At 42.9% G+C, this 18,312-nt stretch overlaps 1 protein-coding gene across 2 annotated transcripts in view; it reads right to left on the bottom strand.

The window, feature by feature from the left end:
- Window positions 1-18,312, bottom strand: part of plch1 (phospholipase C, eta 1) — a 152,780-nt gene that overhangs the window by 120,865 nt on the left and 13,603 nt on the right. For both annotated transcript variants that reach the window (XM_043702190.1, XM_043702189.1), the window contains exon 2: window positions 12,618-12,755. In XM_043702190.1, the coding sequence (XP_043558125.1) occupies window positions 12,618-12,696 (79 nt within the window). In that variant the 5' untranslated portion in view covers window positions 12,697-12,755. The remainder of the gene's footprint in view (window positions 1-12,617; window positions 12,756-18,312) is intronic.

The following is an 18,312-nucleotide window of genomic DNA, read 5'->3' as shown; positions in this document are numbered from 1 at the left end:
CTGGACCGTCTCAGACTCCTCCCTTCCCTTCCTAGACCTTTCCATTTCTATCTCGGGCGACCGAATCAACACGGACATTTACTATAAACCAACCGACTCCTACAGCTACCTAGACTACACCTCCTCCCACCCTGCCCCCTGTAAAAACACCATCCCACATTCCCAATTCCTTCCTCTCCATCGCATCTGCTCCCAGGAGGACCAGTTCCAAATCCGTACAACCCAGATGGCCTCCGTCTTCAAGGACCGCAATTTCCCCCCAGATGTGGTAGACGATGCTCTCCACCGCATCTCTTCCACTTCCTGCTCCTCTGCCCTTGAGCCCCGCCCCCTAACCGCCACCAGGACAGAACCCCACTGGTCCTCACCTACCACCCCACCAACCTCCATGTACAGCGTATCATCCGCCGTCATTTCCGCCACCTCCAAACGGACCCCACCACCAGGGATATATTTCCCTCCCCTCCCCTATCAGCGTTCCGAAAAGACCACTCTCTCCGTAACTCCCTCGTCAGGTCCACACCCCCCACCAACCCGACCTCCACTCCCGACACCTTCCCCTGCAACCGCAAGAAATGCAAAACCTCCCCCCTTACTTCCCAAGGGCCCAAGGGATCCTTCCATATCCGCCACAAATTTACCTGCACCTCCACACACATCATTTATTGCATCCGGTACACCCGATGTGGCCTCCTCTATATTGGGGAGACAGGCCGCCTACTTGCGGAACGTTTCAGAGAACACCTCTGGGACATCCGGACCAACCAACCCAACCACCCCGTGGCTCAACACTTCAACACCCCCTCCCAATCCACCAAGGACATGCAGGTCCTTAGACTCCTCCATCGCCAGACCATAGCAACACGACGGTTGGAGGAAGAGCACCTCATCTTCCGCCTAGGAACCCTCCAACCACAAGGAATGAACTCAGATTTCTCCAGTTTCCTCATTTCCCCTCCCCCAACCTTGTCTCAGTCAAATCCCTCGAACTCAGCACCGCCCTCCTAACCTGCAATCTTCTTCCTGACTTCTCTGCCCCCACCCCATTCCGGCCTATCACCCTCACCTTGACCTCCTTCCACCTATCACATTTCCAACGCCCCTCCAAGTCCCTCCTCCCTACCTTTTATCTTAGCCTGCTGGACACACTTTCCTCATTCCTGAAGAAGAGCTGATGCCCGAAACGTTGATTCTCCTGTTCCTTGGATGCTGCCTGACCTGCTGCGCTTTTCCAGCAACACATTTTCAGCTCTGATCGCCAGCATCTGCAGTCCTCACTTTCTCCTTCAGAATGATTTAGAACAATATGTCTTCATCCATTATTTGCTGAGCCTAATTGCTGATATACTGATCTGCATTAATTGGATCAGCAGCTATATATTTTCAAGCTACACACTTAAATTTTGTCCACTTATTTAGCAAAACTGTCATGGTATTATCATTTTGAGCACAAATCAAACATATTGGAGTTTTGCATCTTGCATCCAAAAGGTCTGTTCTTATGTGATGCTCTAATATTGCACATACCACCCATACTAGCAAATCAACTGATAGAGTTAGTAAAGCAGTTTAATTCTAACAGAAGTTACTGTCAAAAGAGATTTTTCCAATTTATTTACTTCATTAGTCACAAATAAAGCCTCAAAACGAAATTTAGATGTAATGGAAGTGGACTCCCAGTTAAGTTATTAAATCCACCCTCAAAGATTGCTAAGTTTCATGAATTCTTCAATGATATAGTGAGTCACTGTCCTATGAGACCAAACACCATGGTCGAACAAGCAGAAGATATAGCCTAAAGAGATGTAGCTACATGCCCAGATGGAATAATAATCAAAAGCAAAGTTGGTATTCTGTAATACCAACACTGCAGGAGAGTTGTCATTTTTCAGCATGCACAATCATGTTGACCTCAAGCTACTGAGGTAGATAAAGGATGTCAACTAGTTTCAGAAACAAACAGTTGTCAATCACTGGTTGAGAGGTAATTGGTAGAACATTCCACTGGATTTCCTAAAATTAAGGCTTTTATTTTGTTTCTTTTTCTTTCTTTTTCATATATTTAAGGCATTGTTTGGTTTTAGTTAGTTGATATAAAGCTAAGCTTACAATGGCATGTGCCTCTTGCTTGATGTGGGAGCTCAGGAACGTGGCTGACGTCCCTGACTCTTACACTTGCAAGAAGCGTGTCCAGCTGCAGCTCTTGTTTGACCGCATGACGGCTCTGGAGCTGCAGATGGACTCACTGTGGAGCATCCGCGATTAGATTAGATTAGATTAGATCAGATTAGATTAGATTAGATTACTTACAGTGTGGAAACAGGCCCTTCGGCCCAACAAGTCCACACCGCCCCGCCGAAGCACAACCCACCCATACCCTACATTTACCCCTTACCTAACACTACGGGCAATTTAGCATGGCCAATTCACCTGACCTGCACATCTTTGGACTGTGGGAGGAAACCGGAGCACCCGGAGGAAACCCACGCAGACACGGGGAGAATGTGCAAACTCCACACAGGCAGTCACCTGAGTCGGGAATTGAACCCGGGTCTCTGGCGCTGTGAGGCAGCAGTGCTAATCACTGTGCCACTGTGCTGCTGAGGAGATTAGTGAACTGGTCACACCGCAGGTTAGAATTGCTGAGGGAGGCAGTGAATGGGTGACCAAAACGCAGAAAAGAGTAGGAAGGCAGTGCAGGTGTCCCCTGCGGTCATCTCTCTCCAAAACAGGTATACCGTTTTGGATACTGTTGAGGGAGATGGCTCACCAGGGGTAGGCAGCAGTTGCCAAGATCATGGCACCATGGCAGACACTGCTGCTCAGAAGGGCGGGAAAAAGACTCGTAGGGCCATAGTCATAGGGGATTCTACTGTAAGGGGAGTAGATGGGCTGTTCTGTGGGACTCCCGGATGGTATGTTGCCTCCCAGGTGCTCGGGTCAGGAATGTCATGATTGGCTGCAGAGCATTCTAAACGGGGAGGGTGAACAGCCACTGGTCTTATTGCATATAGGCACCAACGATATTAGTAAAAAACGAGATGAGGTCCTGAAAGAAGAATTCAGGGAGCTAGGAGAGAGGTTAAAGAGGAGAACCTCAAAGGTAGCGATCTCGGGATTACTACCAGTGCCACGTGCTAGCCAGCGTAGAAATGAAAAATAGGCAATATGAACATGTGGCTTCAGGGATGGTGTAGGAGGGAGGGGTTCAGATTTATAGAGTTATAGAGATGTACAACACGGAAACAGACCCTTCGGTCCAACCCGTCCATGCCGACCAGATATCCCAACCCAATCTAGTCCCACCTGCCAGCACCCGGCCCATATTCCCTCCAAACCCTTCCTATTCGTATACGCATCCAGATGCCTTTTAAATGTTGCAATTGTACTCACGTCCTCCACCACTTCCTTTGGCAGCTCATTCCATACACGTACCACCCTCTGCATGAAAAGGTTGCCTGTTAGGTTTCTTTTATATCTTTCCCCTTCACCCGAAATCTATGCCCTCTAGTTCTGGACTTGCCCCACCCCACCCCAGGGAAGGTTACTTACAACAGTAAGCATGCTCCCAAAGTATCTCAGTAGCTGTAAAGGCCTCTGAAGCCATTTTGAGGCAGTGAAAGGAGTAATGTTAGCATCAGTTATTTGTTTATTTTTGGGAATAACACACAGGGTGGTCAAACATCCCATGTTTTCTTGGACCGGTCGTATAAATTGGCTTTTTGCTCAGAGGCCCACTTCAGGCCTGGATGGGAAGTGTTTTATCCCAGACACCAGATAGCTTTTTTCCTTTGTGCAAAATGTGGCATAGTAGGCAAATTTATAGGGCAGTCACGTAGGAGTCTGGGAGGAGCACAGACGTAGTGTCATCAAAATTGGAGCAAATCACACAACTGCATAACTTCTTCCACATACATCTCCCATGGACACATGATGAGGCATATTAAGACCCTACTACGTCCCTCACTGGACACCCTGCAGTTTGCGTATCGTCCCAACCGCTCAACTGATTATGCCATTTCCACCACCCTCCATCTGGCCCTTACCCACCTGGAGAAGGACACCTATATCAGATTGCTGTTCATAGACTTCAGTTCTGCATTTAACACTATCATTCCTCATCACCTGATTGGAAAGCTGAGGCTATTGGGCCTAAATACCTCCTTTTGTAACTGGATCCTGGACTTGCTGACTGGGAGAGCTCAGTCAGTCCAGATTGGGAACAGCATCTCCAATACCATCACACTGAGCACAGGGGGTCCCCAGGGCAGTGTGCTCAGTCCACTACCGTTCACCCTGCTGGCACATGACTGTGCAGCGATGCACAGATCGAATCACATCATCAATTTCACTGATGACAGTAGTATGTCTCATCAGTAGGAACAATGAGTCAGCATACAGAGAGGAATTTCAGCAGAGCCAACAAGCTGTCTGTGAACATGGACAAAACAAAAGAGATGGCTGTTGACTTCAGGAGGGCATAGAGCGACCACTCTCCGCTGGACATTGACAGCTCCCCGTGGAGATCGTGAAGAACACCTAATTTCTTGGCGTCCACCTGGTGGAGAATCTCACTTCATCTGTCAACACCAGCTCCACAGCCAGGAAAGCCCAGCAGCGTCTCTACTCCTTCCACCTCACCACATTCTACAGAGGGTTCATTGAGAGTACCCTGAGCTGCTGCATCTCTGCTTGGTTTGGTAATTGCACCATCTCAGATCATGAGACTCAACAACAAATAATGAGGACAGATGACAAGATCATTGGGTTCTCCCTCCCTTTCATTACAGACATTTACACCACATGCAGCATCCAAAAGGCTAAGAGCATTGTGGAAGACCCCACACTCCCCTCACTCAAACTCCTCTGCCTCCTACCATCCAGCAGAAGATACTGAAGCATTTGATCTCAAACAGCTAGACTGTGCAACAGTTTCTTCCAGGCAAAAGAGAGTACTGCAGATGCTGGAGATTAGAGTCGAGTATGGTGCTGGAAAAGCACAGGAGGTCAGGCAACATCCGAGATCCAGGAAAAATCAATGTTTCGGGCAAAAGCCCTTCATCAGGATGTTTCTTCTCCCAAGCCATCAGCCTCAACACTGTACGATCGGACTTTTTTCCACCTGGAATTCTTTGCACAACTTCGAATTGATACTAGAATAGTGTCTGTTAATTATCATTCTCTTTGTTACACTGTAATTTGCATGTTTCGCATTTCTTAGGCACTTTATGCCATCCATGGTATGATCATGTAGTTTCTGCTGTCCAAGTAGCATCCTTGGTCCTGGAGGAACGCTGTCTCATTTTTTTACTGTGTTAGTTGTATATGATAGAAATGACAAATAAAATCTACTCTTTACAACTGCTCTCTTTCTCAAACCCACCATCCCTCACTGATGTGAACGTCTCACCAGCGTCAGTCATGTTATACCATCCACCTCCAAGTACCATGTCCACTACATCCCATGCTCAAGCTTCTGCCAGCAACCCCCACATATAAGCATCCCTTCAATTTCTCCCAATCACATTTATAGAGTCACATAGCACAGAAACAGACCCTTCGGTCCAATCAGTCCATGCTAGCCACATTGCAAATATAAACAACAGTTGGTCAACCTACTAAAACAAGATGAAAATTCTAAAGGGCCAGCACTACCCCTCTTCCCCACTCACCTCCCTCCCCCCCCCCCACCCCCCGCCATGAGCTGAATGGCCTCATTCTGTGCTACACCACTCTGGGTGGAGCTTTTACTCAAAACACAGAGGAATGGTCAATGGATGTGGGTAAGGGAGGGCTTTTGATCGCTTTGCCCCCACCGTAATCTCTCCCACGCATTGGGACCAGTTCTGGGGAAGGTGGGACTGTTACAAAATGGACGGTCTATATCTGAACCAGACTGGGACAAATGTCCTTGGGGTACTTTTTGCGACAGCTGTTGGGGAGGTTTTAAACTAATGTGGCAGGGGGCTGGGAACCAAAAGAGAAGACAAGTAGACAGCGAGTTGGAAACTGGAGACTATAAGAATCATGAAGATAGCATTAGTAAGTGGAAGAGTAGGCAGAGAGCAGATGAGCGTAAAAGAACTGCTGGTCTGAAGTGCATTTACTTTAATGCAAGGAGTATGAAGTAAGGCAAATGAACTTAGGGCTTGGATTGTTGCCTGGTTGAAGGAAGGGCATGATTGGCAATTAAATGTTCCAGGATATAGATGTTCAGACAGGACAGGGAGGGAAGTAAAAGGGGAGGTGGAGTTGCATTGCTGGTCAGGGACGATATCATGGCTGTGCTAAAGGAGAACACTATGGAGGGCTTGGGTAGTGAGGTATTATGGGTGGAGCTGAGAAATAAGAAGGGTGCAGTTACGCTGTTGGGGCTGTAATACAGGCCTCCCAACAGTGAGCGTGAAGTAGAAGAAAAAATAGGTAAATAGATTACGGCAAGATGTAGAGGCAATCGGTAATAGTGATGGGAGATTTTAATTTTCCCAACATTGACTGGGATACACTTAGCGTCAGAGGTCTGGATGGGGTAGAATTTGTAAGAAGCGTCCAGGAGGGTTTTCTAGAGCAGTTTGTCAATAGTCCGACGAGGGAAGGGGCCATATTGGATCTGGTACAGGGGAATAAGCCAGGACTGGTGGGAGAAGTTGCGGTGGGGGATTTCTTTGGGAACAGTGACCACAATTCTGTAAGTTTTAGAATACTCGTAGACAAAGATGAGGGTGGTCCTAAGGGAAGAGTACTAAACTGGGCCAAGGCCAATTTTATCAAAATTAGGCAGGAGCTGGGAAATGTGGAATGGACACATTTGATATCTGGGAGGCTTTCAAAGACAGGTTAAAGATAGTGCAGGATAGGCATGTCCCGTTGAAGGCAAGGGATAGGAAAGGCAAGACTCATGAACCGTACATGACAGGAGAAATCGTACGACTAGCCAAGAGGAAAAGCGAAGTGTACATAAGGTCCAGGCAGCTAAGAACAGAATGGGCCTGCAGGAATATTGGAAGAGTAGGACCAGTCTTAAATGAGGAATCAAGTGTGCTAAAAGAGGTCATGAAATAGCTTTAGCGAGCAGAATTAAGGAGAATCCCAAAGCATTTTATTCTTATATAAGAAGCAAGCGAGTAACTAGAGAAAGGATTGGTCCACTAAAAGATAATGAAGAAAGGCTGTGTGTCGAACCTGAGAGAATGGGTGAGATTCTGAATAATTACTTTGCATCAGTGTTCACTGAGGAGAGGAACATGATAAAGAGATAGAAGTTTGATTAGTCTGAATCACGTTGACATAAGTATGGAAGATGTGTTGGGTAGGCTAGAGGTTATTAAGGTGGACAAATCCCCAGGACCGGATGGGATCTATCCCAGTTTGCTGAGGGAGGCAAGAAAGGAAATAGCTGGGGCCCTGATGGATACTTTTGTGGCATCCTTAAACACAGGTGAGGTGCTGGAGGACTGGAAGGTTGCTCATGTTGTCCCCCTGTACAAAAAGGGTACTGGGATATTCCAGGTAACTACAGACCACTGAGCCTGACATCAGTGGTGGAAAAGTTGCTGGAGAAGGTACTGAGGGATAGGATCTATTTATATTTAGAAAAGAATGGGCTTATTACTGATAGACAACGTGGTTTTGTGCATGAGAGATCATGCCTTACCAACTTAATAGATTTCTTTGAGGAACTGACCAAGTTGATAGATGAAGGAAGGGCTGTTGATGTCATATACATGGACTTTAGTAAGGTGTTTGATAAGGTTCCCCATGGTAAACTAATAGAGAATTTGCAGTCACATGGTGTGCAGGGTGTTCTAGCTAGGTGGATAAAGAACTGGTTGAGCAACAGGAGACAGAGAGTAGTAGTTGAAGGGAGTTTCTCGAAATGGAGAAAGGTGACCAGTGGTGTTCCACAGGGATCAGTGCTGGGGCCACTGTTGTTTGTGATATACATAAATGATCTGGAAGAGGGCACTGTTGGTATGATCAGCAAGTTTGCAGATGACACAAAGATTGGTGGAGTAGCAGAAAGCATAAGGGACTGTCAAAGAATACAGGTGGGTAAATATAGACTGGAGAGTTGGGCGGAAAAGTGGCAGGTGGAGTTCAATCCAGACAAATGTGAAGTGATGCATTTAGAAAAGTCTAAATCTAGAGCGAATTATACAATGAACGGAAGAGCCTTGGGTAATGTTGATGAGGAGAGAGATCTGGGAGTGCAGGTCCATGGCACAGGTGGATAGAGTGGTCAAGAAGGTATATGGTATGCCTGCCTTCATTGGATGGGGTATTGAGTATAACAGCTGGCAAGTCATGTTAAAATTGTACAAGACATTGGTTCGGCTGCATTTGGAATACTCCATACAGTTCTGGTCGCTACATTACCAAAAAGATGTAGACACTTTGGAGAGGGTGCAGAGAAGGTTTGTGAAGATGTTGCCTGGTATGCAAGGTGCTAGCTATGAAGAGAGGTTGAGTAGGTTAGGATTGTTTTCATTAGAAAAAAGGAGATTGAGGGGGGATCTGATTGAAGTTTACAAAATCATGAAGGGTATAGATAGGTTAGATAGAGATAAGCTTTTTCCCAGGGTGAAGGATTCAATAACAAGAGGTCACGCTTTCAAGGTGAGAGGTGAAAAGTTTAAGGGGGATACATGTGGCAAGTACTTCACACAGGGTGGTGGGTATCTGGAATGCGTTGCCAGCAGAGGTGGTAGAGGCAGGGACAGTAGATTCATTTAAGATACATCTGGACAGATGCATGAGTAGGTGGGGAGCAGAGGGATACAGATGCTTAGGAATTGGGCAACAGGTTTAGACAATAGATTTGGATCAGCTCAGGCTTGGAGGGCTGAAGGGCCAGTTCCTGGGCTGTAAATGTTCTTTTTCTTTGTTCTAAGGCAGAACCGAAAAAGAAGAAAGCATTATCTATGTTGGCACAAGATAATTGTTTCATACTGTCAACAGCAAGGAAGTGGTAGAAATGTTTTTTTTATCATCAATGAAGAACATTTAGATAACAAAAATCAACAAAATTTGCTAGAAGGTTCACTGGGAAGAATAAGCAGTTGGAACCATTTGTGTTCATTGAAGAAACATTTACTGAAGTTGTTCAGAGAGAAAAACAGATGTAACAAAACTGACATGATAGATTTTAGATTACATTCCTTACAGTATGGAAACAGGCCCTTTGGCCCGACCAGTCCACACCAACCCTCCGAAGATAACCCACCCAGAACCATTTCCCTCCTAACACTAACACTAGTGGGCAATTTAGCATGGCCAATTCACCTGAACTGCACATCTTTGGATTGTGGGAGGAAATTGGAGGAAACCCACGCAGACACAGGGAGAATATGCAAACTCCGAGGCTGGAATTGAACCTGGGACTCTGCTGCTGTGAGGCAGCAATGCTAACCACTGAGCCACCATGCCGACCTATTTGGCTTTATTGACAGATGATGAACAATCTTCTCATACCACACTTGAAGATGTAAAAATATCTAGCTCACCAGGAAGACATCCACAGCGGGCAAATTAAATGTCCAATCCTCCTATTCAAGTTGAAGACTTTTCAGTTTCAACTTAGATATATTAGCATAAGAAACTTATCAGCCGTGATTGAATAGCAGAGCAGACTTGAAGGGCTGAATGACCTAATTTATGCTCCTATGTCTTATGGTCTTACAACAAGAGTGAAAATTTGCTTGAAGGAAAATGGGCATGCACCAGTGTTTCAGTGTTTGACATGCTGACTGCAATGAAGTCGACACTGGCATTCATCGCTTCAAATATGTCAACAACTTGACAGTTATCAAAAAGCACAGCATCTGAATCTTGAATGCCAGCTATTCTTGCACGTTTGTAAATGGTTTGTGCATAATGGAATGCACCTTAACCGCAATTAGTGCACAATTGTTGACATTGCTTTCATTCATAACAAATTAGCTGCTCCCAATTTATAAGTAAATGATGTCACAATCTAACATCATTATAACATAAAATTACTGGGTTTAATTATTCAGACAGAGATAAAATGATATGTACACATCAGTTCTATTGTTAAACAGGCTGACACTGACCAACATCTAAACATGCTTCAGAAACTGATTTTATTTCTTATCTAGTGACAATCTTGCAATCATTTCCACATCATTTGGTTGTCCCTGGAATACCAGGGACAACCAAGTACCATCAAGTTGAATCACAGAGCTGCAATGTAGGGCTATTATAATGTACAGAAAAGGGATTGCAGAGTAATTGTTGGCTCCGATTGCTATCATTACTCCAATGCCTAACAGGAGTGCAGACTGAAGTTAATCATGAACAGATATGATCAATATGATAAAACAAAAGAACTGTGGATGCTGGAAATCTGAAACAAAAATTGAAATTGCTGGCAAAACTCAGCAGGTCTGGTACCATCTGTGAGAAGAAAGCAGCTTTAACATTTCAAATCCAGTAACTCTTCATCAGAAAGGAACAACTCTGCCATTCTTCACAAGATTGCTGCCAAACTCAAAACATCACTACTTGTTTCATAGCAGTTACCAGCTACAGAACTCAAAAAGAACTATCTGAATTAAGATGAAAAACAGTAAGGTTTAAGGATTTTCCAATGCCATATCTTATCCACATAATAATAAACTTTATTTACCATTAAATGCTTTAAACTCTGATAACAAAGTGTATAATCTTACAAATTCACTTTGCTCTATTAACTTTTGTGCTTTTCTATTTTTCTTTAACTGATTAAAATGTACTTCAATTCTACCCTTAGAAGCAACAAAAGATGATTCTAAATAATTAATAAATAGTGATAGAGTCATACTGCACAGAAACAGACCTTTTGGCCCAACCAGTTCATGCCAAACATAATCCCAAACATAAGCCCTGAAGAAGGGCTTATGCCCGAAACGTCGATTCTCCTGTTCCATGGATGCTGCCTGACCTGCTGCGCTGTTCCAGCAACACATTTTCAGCCATAATCCCAAATTAAACCTAGTGGGGCGGCATGGTGGCTCAGTGGTTAGCACTGCTGCCTCACAATGCCAGGGACCCAGGTTCGATTCCGGACTCAGATGATTGTCTGTGTGGGATTTGCACACTCTCCCCGTGTCTGTGTGGATTTCCTCCAGATGCTCCGGTTTCCTCCCACATTCCTAAAAATGTGCAGGTTAGGTGAATTGGCCATGCTAAATTGCCATTAGCGTTAGATGCATCAGTCAGGGGTAAATGTAGGGAAACGTGTCTGGGTGGGTTACTCTTCGGAGGGCCGGTGTGGACTTGTTGGGCCGAAGGGCCTGTTTCCATGCTGTAGGGAATCAAAAGACCTGCCTGTTCCTGGCCCATATCACTCCAAACCTTTAGACTTTCAATGATGACAATGCCAATGTCGAATTATGGGCCAGAGAGTGGGGTTCACCATACAATTAAGGTCACGAAACAGAAATTGTTGGGAGACCTCAGCAGGTCTGGTAGCATCTGTGGAGAGAAATCTGAATTAACGTTTTGGGTCCAGTGACTCTTTTCCTTCACTAGACCTGAATTAGTAACTCTGATTTCTCTCCACAGATGCTGCCATACATGCTGAATTTTTCCAGCAATTTTTGTTGTTGTTTCCGATTTCAAGCAACCAGTTTTTTTTTTACACAATTAAGGGTGACTGGCAGGCTCAAACCTGAAGTACCAATCGAAGGTCCTCCAGCTTATGAACTGCCAGCTGTCACGGCAGATAGGTGAAGGAGAGGATAGCCCTGCAGTTAAAATGCAATTGGGCCACTACTGTGTGAGGAGAATCCTTCTGCAAGGTTGCTTGCAAACAAGGGTTACCTATAAACCTGGCAAGAGTGTTGCAGCTTCCTGTCTGCCATTGAGAATCTCTATCTCACCAGTTATCCCTAGTGTCCCCAGTACTAGAGGGGTACCAGAGGCCTCCTGGAACACCCCATTTGGCTTTCAAGAACAATCATAAAGAAACCTTTAATAAATTCACGCGACGACTTGCCATTTGTGGGCAATTATGAGCCATTGCTTATTTTCCTCTCACCTTCCCACTTTCATATGGGAACCTGGTGGAGCCTAAAACCCCGTCACAATATTTTAGCTCGATAAAGATTATTAAGAATCGCTAAAAAAAGAAATTTCTCAATTCTTAACATTCAAAGTTATACAAAGATAAACTGGTGAAAACCTACTTTAAATAGGAATATTTTAAATATTTTAAACAGGAATGTTGATCTAAAATTTTACGTTAACATTAAAAACAAGTGATGGCCACATCCCTTCAATAAAAAAAAAATCAGCACTGCACACCTCATATTAATATAAGAAGTACATAATCTGGCTTTTATACACTGGTCTGGGGCCCAAAGAAATTTTGCATTAAATTTTTATTGTGTGCGTACATCATCCATTCAGTCCTATGTATTACATTTATATTGCTTAAAAAGAAACATACATGAATAGTGTAAAGCTGTATTCTTTCTTTGCAAATGCTAAATAATCTGACATTTATGGTACCGCAGTTTTTTTTCCCTTTTTTTATACGAACCTCTTCTTTGGCTTTAAGCATTTTTCTATGACTTGTAAGAATTTATTTACTTTTTGTTTAAAAGGTAACTTACCATGGAACACACAGTTGTCTGCTAAGAAGTGTCTGCAGTACTGAAGGCCACTTTTTTTGTTTGGCACCCAGGAAGTCATGGTAAATCAAACTACAATCAGAGAACGTGGCGATTCTCCTCTAAAATAATATAATAAAACTGCAAAGCAAAGGAAAAACAGGATACACATAAATTAACGAACATCCTGAATCTGCGAACAAGGATAAGAGGGCAGGAAGCATTAATTAAATTCATCAGCTAAATTTCAATTCAATTCAAATCAGATACGCCTCTTAATAATGACATGGAACCATGATTTGTATAATATGAAGTTTAAAAAAAGACTATTTTTTAGCTGATTAACATTGTTACTTACAATTATTAAAAAAAAAACTATGGCATCATAAAATCTTAATGCAGCCAGGGATGCCACTCAGATCATTGTACCTGTACTACTTCTTTGAAATAGTACCCGATTACTCATTACTACAACAATATTTCACATATAATTTTTTTAAAAAAGGAAAACCAATATGAGACAAAGCCTTTCCATGCAATGAGCAGTTAGGGTCTGGAATGCACTACCTGGGAGAGATTAGTTGAGGCAGGTTCAATCGAGGCATTCAAAAGGGAGTTAACAGTTATTTGAAAAGGAACAGTGTGCAGAGTTAAAGGGACAATGTCATTAAGTGAAATGTTTATAGAGGAACCTTGTTTATCTGGCAATTGATTATCCCAATATTGGATTATCTGGAAAGATTGCAAGTTCCCAATGCTTGGCTAAACAATGTTATCCGGCATTCGATTATCTGGAATTCGATTAACCAAACGAAATACTCCCTGCCCGTGTCCTTCGGATAATCGAGGTTCTTCTGTATTTGGAATGTTGGTGCCAACTCTATGGCTGAATGGCCTCCTTCTGAGCTTTAAATTGTAATCTGAAATTCTGTGATACTATTATCGACAATCCTCTTAATGGCCCAATAATCATATTGGTTAGGATATCTGGTCAGCATGGAGGAGTTGGACCGAAGGTCTGCTTCTGTGCTGTACATCTCTATGACTCTACGACTGTGACTCTAAATACAAAGTAATTTTTATCAGTTGTTAATTAAACGGTAATATTAATGTATGGTAATTTCATCACATTGCATGTCACAACCTTTGGCTATGCACTTTTAGCTGTATTTAAATAATGTTATATAAAATAGTGAAATCTTACATGCATTGTTATTAAAAAGTAACAGAATCAGTGAACAAATATAAAGCCATGGATTCAGAAAACATTCAAGCCTGTCCTTATGATTTATGACATAACTGGAACAATGTGATTATACTTGTTACTCACTTCCAAAATCTGACATTTTAGACATTCCTAACCCTGGAACATTAAGAATGGACAATATCAGTCTTCATAACTTCATTTTAAAAGTAATTTAAGGGAATAATTTTGTGAAAGATTTATTCATAATATTGTGCATATGTTAAAGTTAAAAGTCTAAAACTTAAATTCTGATTGGAAACTATGCTACTTGTGACTTTTCCACTTGCTTGCTCAATAGTTTTGTTTATAGCAAGACGCAGTGCCATTTATTTCAGTGCAGATGCCAGACTGTATATAGATCTTCATAACTAAACTGGCTATGGATGGCACAAAATTTCATCAAGATACTTTTTTTTCCTCTGCCCATTGCACTTCCATTCTATTCTTACCGAATGGTCTTCAGCAGGGACTCTTTTTTTATTATTCGTTCATGGGATGTGGGCGACACTGGCCAGGCCAGCATTTACTGCCCATCTCTAATTGCCAAGAGGGTAGTTCAGTGTCAGCCATTTTGCTGTGGATCTGGAGTCACATGTAATCCAGACCAGGTAAGGATGCCAATTTCTTTCCATAAAAGGACATTTGTGAACGAGATAGTAGTCCATGGTAAGTCTGATGGTGGGATGAAACTTGTTCATATCACTGTGTAATTGTTTCTGTGACTCATCGCCATGGGTCCAGAGGATGAAAATGTCATCAATGTACCCGGTGTATAGTGCTGGTTCTAGGTCCTGCATAGTAAAGAAGTCTTGTTCAAACCTGTGCATGAAAATGTTGGCATATTGAAGTGCACATTTGGTCCCCATGACAGTTCCATGTGTCTGGATGAAGAATTTGTTGTCAAGGGGGAAGATGATGTGATCGAGGATAAAGCAGATGAGTTGTAGGACGGGTGCTCGGAGATTGGCAGTTGTTGGTGTTGAGTACTGAGCCTGTTGCTGTGATGCCATCATTGTGGGGGATGCTGGTGTAGAGTGCTGAAAAATCCATTGTGAGGAGGAATGTTCCCGGTTCATCTAGTCCATGGTTGCGAGTTTCTGTAAGAAATCTGCAGTTTCCCAACAGAAATTGGATGTCTCCTGTACAATGGGTTTCAAGATGCCTTCGACTTAGGCAGAGGGGTTCTCACACAGGGTCCCATTGGCTGATACGATGAACACCCTGGTGTATTGGCTTTGTGAATCTTCAGAAAACAGTAGAAGTCGCCTACGCGAGAAGTACGTGGGATGAGGCTGTGTAGGGAACTCTGAAGAACTGGATCCATATTCCTTATTAATGAGTTTAGATCACAAGTGTGCTCTTTGGTCGGATCGGCTGGTAGTTGCCTGTGGTGTTCCTGGTTGTTTAGTTGTCAGTACACTTCATTGCAGTAGTTTGTTCTATTCTGAATGACGATAGCTCCTCCTTTATCTGATGGTTTGATGACAATGTTGTGATTGATTTTGAGGGCATGGATTGTGTTGCATTGTGATCGGGTGATGTTTTGCTGTACCTTGTGGGTGCGGCTGATGAACCTGGCATTTATATTTTTCCTGACGGTTTGAGCATACATGTCAAGCCCAGGGCAGTGGCCTCCAGTGGGGTCCAAGTTGACTCTTTTTTTGGTCGCTCCTTTACAGATCCCCGTGATGACTGTTCCAGTTCATCAGTGGGATCCTTGGGATCATTGCTGGCATATTGAAAGGATTCTCGGAGTCTCATTCATCTGATGAATTCCTCTGTGTCTGCTGCAAGAACCACGGGGTACATTTTGGTGGTGGGGCAGAAGTTGAGAACTTCTAAGAACTGCTAAGAACTTCAATCTCTTCCAGCTGAAGGGTGTGGCCCGATAAGTTAACGATTGACTTCCCCATGGTGATAACATTATCCACTGTGGTGCCAGGGTGGCCTTGGCTACTGCTGGTGGTGATGCCAAGTTTCTCATTCTTGGTGAGCATGTATGTGGTGTAGTTTGCCTTGCCTGTTTGGCAATGTCCCGTAACTGTCCTGCTGTATCCTGAGTGCAGGCTGAGAGTGTGGACTCCATCTTAATTTCAAGGTTGTGACACCAGCTGTATAGTTGGTGCACGAGATGATTGAGGAGTTTGCGAGAGCTATGGTGGCAAAGTCTCTCAGCGTAGTCTGTGTTGTACGTCGACTTGAGCGGGTTTGTGACCTGTAATCCTTTTGGGATCTTTCCTGCTTGATTGCATTTCTGTAAAAACTTGATGTCTATGTCAATATGTGCAATCTTGTTGGAAATCCTCTCCACTTTAAGCTGACAGTTAGTGGTGTTGATGGAAGTCATGATTTGGAGAGGCCAGTGTTGGATTGGGGTGTACAAAGTTAAAAATCACACAACACCAGGTTATAGTTCAAAAGGTTTACTTGGAAGCACTAACTTTCAGAGTGCTGGTTGTGGAGTATAAGATTGTAAGACACAGAATTTATAGCAAAGGTTTAGTCTAATGTAACTGAAATTATATATTGAAAAAGACCTGGATTGTTTGTTAAGTCTCTTGTCTTTTAGACTGACCATGTTTGTTTCAGTATTTTCATATGTAAATCACAAAACCTTTTTAAAAGTTACATTCTCAAGTGAACTTTAACAATAGGGGTCATGTCGGCCTAGATAATGCATTAAAGGTGTAAGCTGCCCTGTGTGAGACTGTCTGTGCCACAATGGTCAGACTGATTCTCATCTAAAAAACAGATTTACAGAATCTTACATGGATTCATGCAGTTTTTGAGAAAGTAAAATGTAATTCTGAAAGTACAAATTCACCCCACAAACGTATATGTGCGTTGTGAGTGTACGTGTGAGCATTTCAGTGAGGGTCTGCGGAGTGTGTGCGTGTGTGAGTCTGCCTGTCTGCCTGTGTATAGTGCAATGGGGTCACCTGTAGTGTGACATTAAACCAAGGTCCCGGTTGAGGCCATCCCCATGGGTACCGAACTTAGCTAACAGCCTCTGCTCAGCTGTTGTTGTTGTTGCCTGTTCCGAAGTCCCCCTTTGAGGACAGTCACCCGAAGGTGTGAAGTCAAATGTTCCGGACCGCTAAAGTGTTCTCTGGCTGAGAGGGAATACTATCTGTTGATTGTTGTGCAGTGTCCATTCACACCCCCAAACACACACACATACATACGCACACATGTATAAGTTTGTGAGCGAATTTGTACTTGCAGAATTACAATTTACTTTGCTCAAAAACTGCATGAATCCATGTAAGATTTTGTAAGTCTGTTTTTTTTTAGATGAGAATCAGTCTGACCATTGTGGCACAGACAGTCTCACACATGGTAGCTCACATCTTCAATGCATTATCTGGGCCGACATGACACCAACTGTTAAAGTTCACTTGAGAATGAAACTTTTCAAAATGTTTTACGATTTATATATGAAAGAACTGAAACCAACATAGTAATTATAAAAGATGAGAGACTTAACAAACAGTCCAGGTTTATTTTCAATGTGCAATTTGAGTTACATCAAACTGTAAACTTTTGCTATAAATTCTGTGTCTTACAATCTTATATTCCACAACCACCTGATGAAGGAGCAGCACTCTGAAAGCTAGTGCTTCCAAAAAAAACCTTGTTGGATTATAACCTGATGTTGTGTGATCTTTAACTTCTCAAAAGGGAACCAGCCACATTGTCTCTTCCCAACCAGTACAAACATCAGAGAACGACACCTGAGCAATATGCTGGCTAGCAGGACTGTCATAAGCATCATCTCAACAACAGAACGTGGAAACAATGATTACTGAACTGTCTTTTTAGTTTCCCCCTGCCCAATTACTTAATTTTCTACCTGTTTGATGCTGTGTGTGTTTGTCAGGAGGAATTTATAAAGGGATTAGCATTTTGATTAATGGTGTTATATGTGAAAATTTATAACAGCTTACCTGAAGCTAGAGTCTAATTACTCTCACAAATAATAATACTTGTCAAAACTTGGTCTGTGCTTTCTATTGAAAAAGGGTCTAAATCAGGTAAATTGGGATACTTATGAACTTTAGAAAATTGGGAATAGCAGGACTCAATTTCTAGCTGCTACCCCAGTGAGCTGTAACATGAGGGCATTCATATTTAGTCACACGGTACAAACGCTCTATTCATTACAATTTTCTTGAGCATGTCTTCAGTTGGTCTACAAGGACTTGTCTTACTATGAAATTCAGCATCTTCCATCGTCAAATGAGATACACTGAATTTGTTTCAACTGGCACCTTATGAACCGGCACTCTCGATAAATCAGCAAAAATCTGTAGTTTACTGAAGTTTATTTTGTCAAATAATTATAGTTTGTTAAAAAATTATTTCCCTCAATGTAAGTATATTTGTTGCTCAACTGAATGGTCACACGAAATATCAACACTTCATTCATTTTCTCCACAAATAAAGTAATCT

Source organism: Chiloscyllium plagiosum, chromosome 13 (assembly GCF_004010195.1).
Source record: "Chiloscyllium plagiosum isolate BGI_BamShark_2017 chromosome 13, ASM401019v2, whole genome shotgun sequence".
NCBI lineage: Eukaryota > Metazoa > Chordata > Chondrichthyes > Orectolobiformes > Hemiscylliidae > Chiloscyllium > Chiloscyllium plagiosum.
Note: the sequence above shows the minus strand (reverse complement) of the source record. Positions and strands in the feature narration are given on the sequence as shown.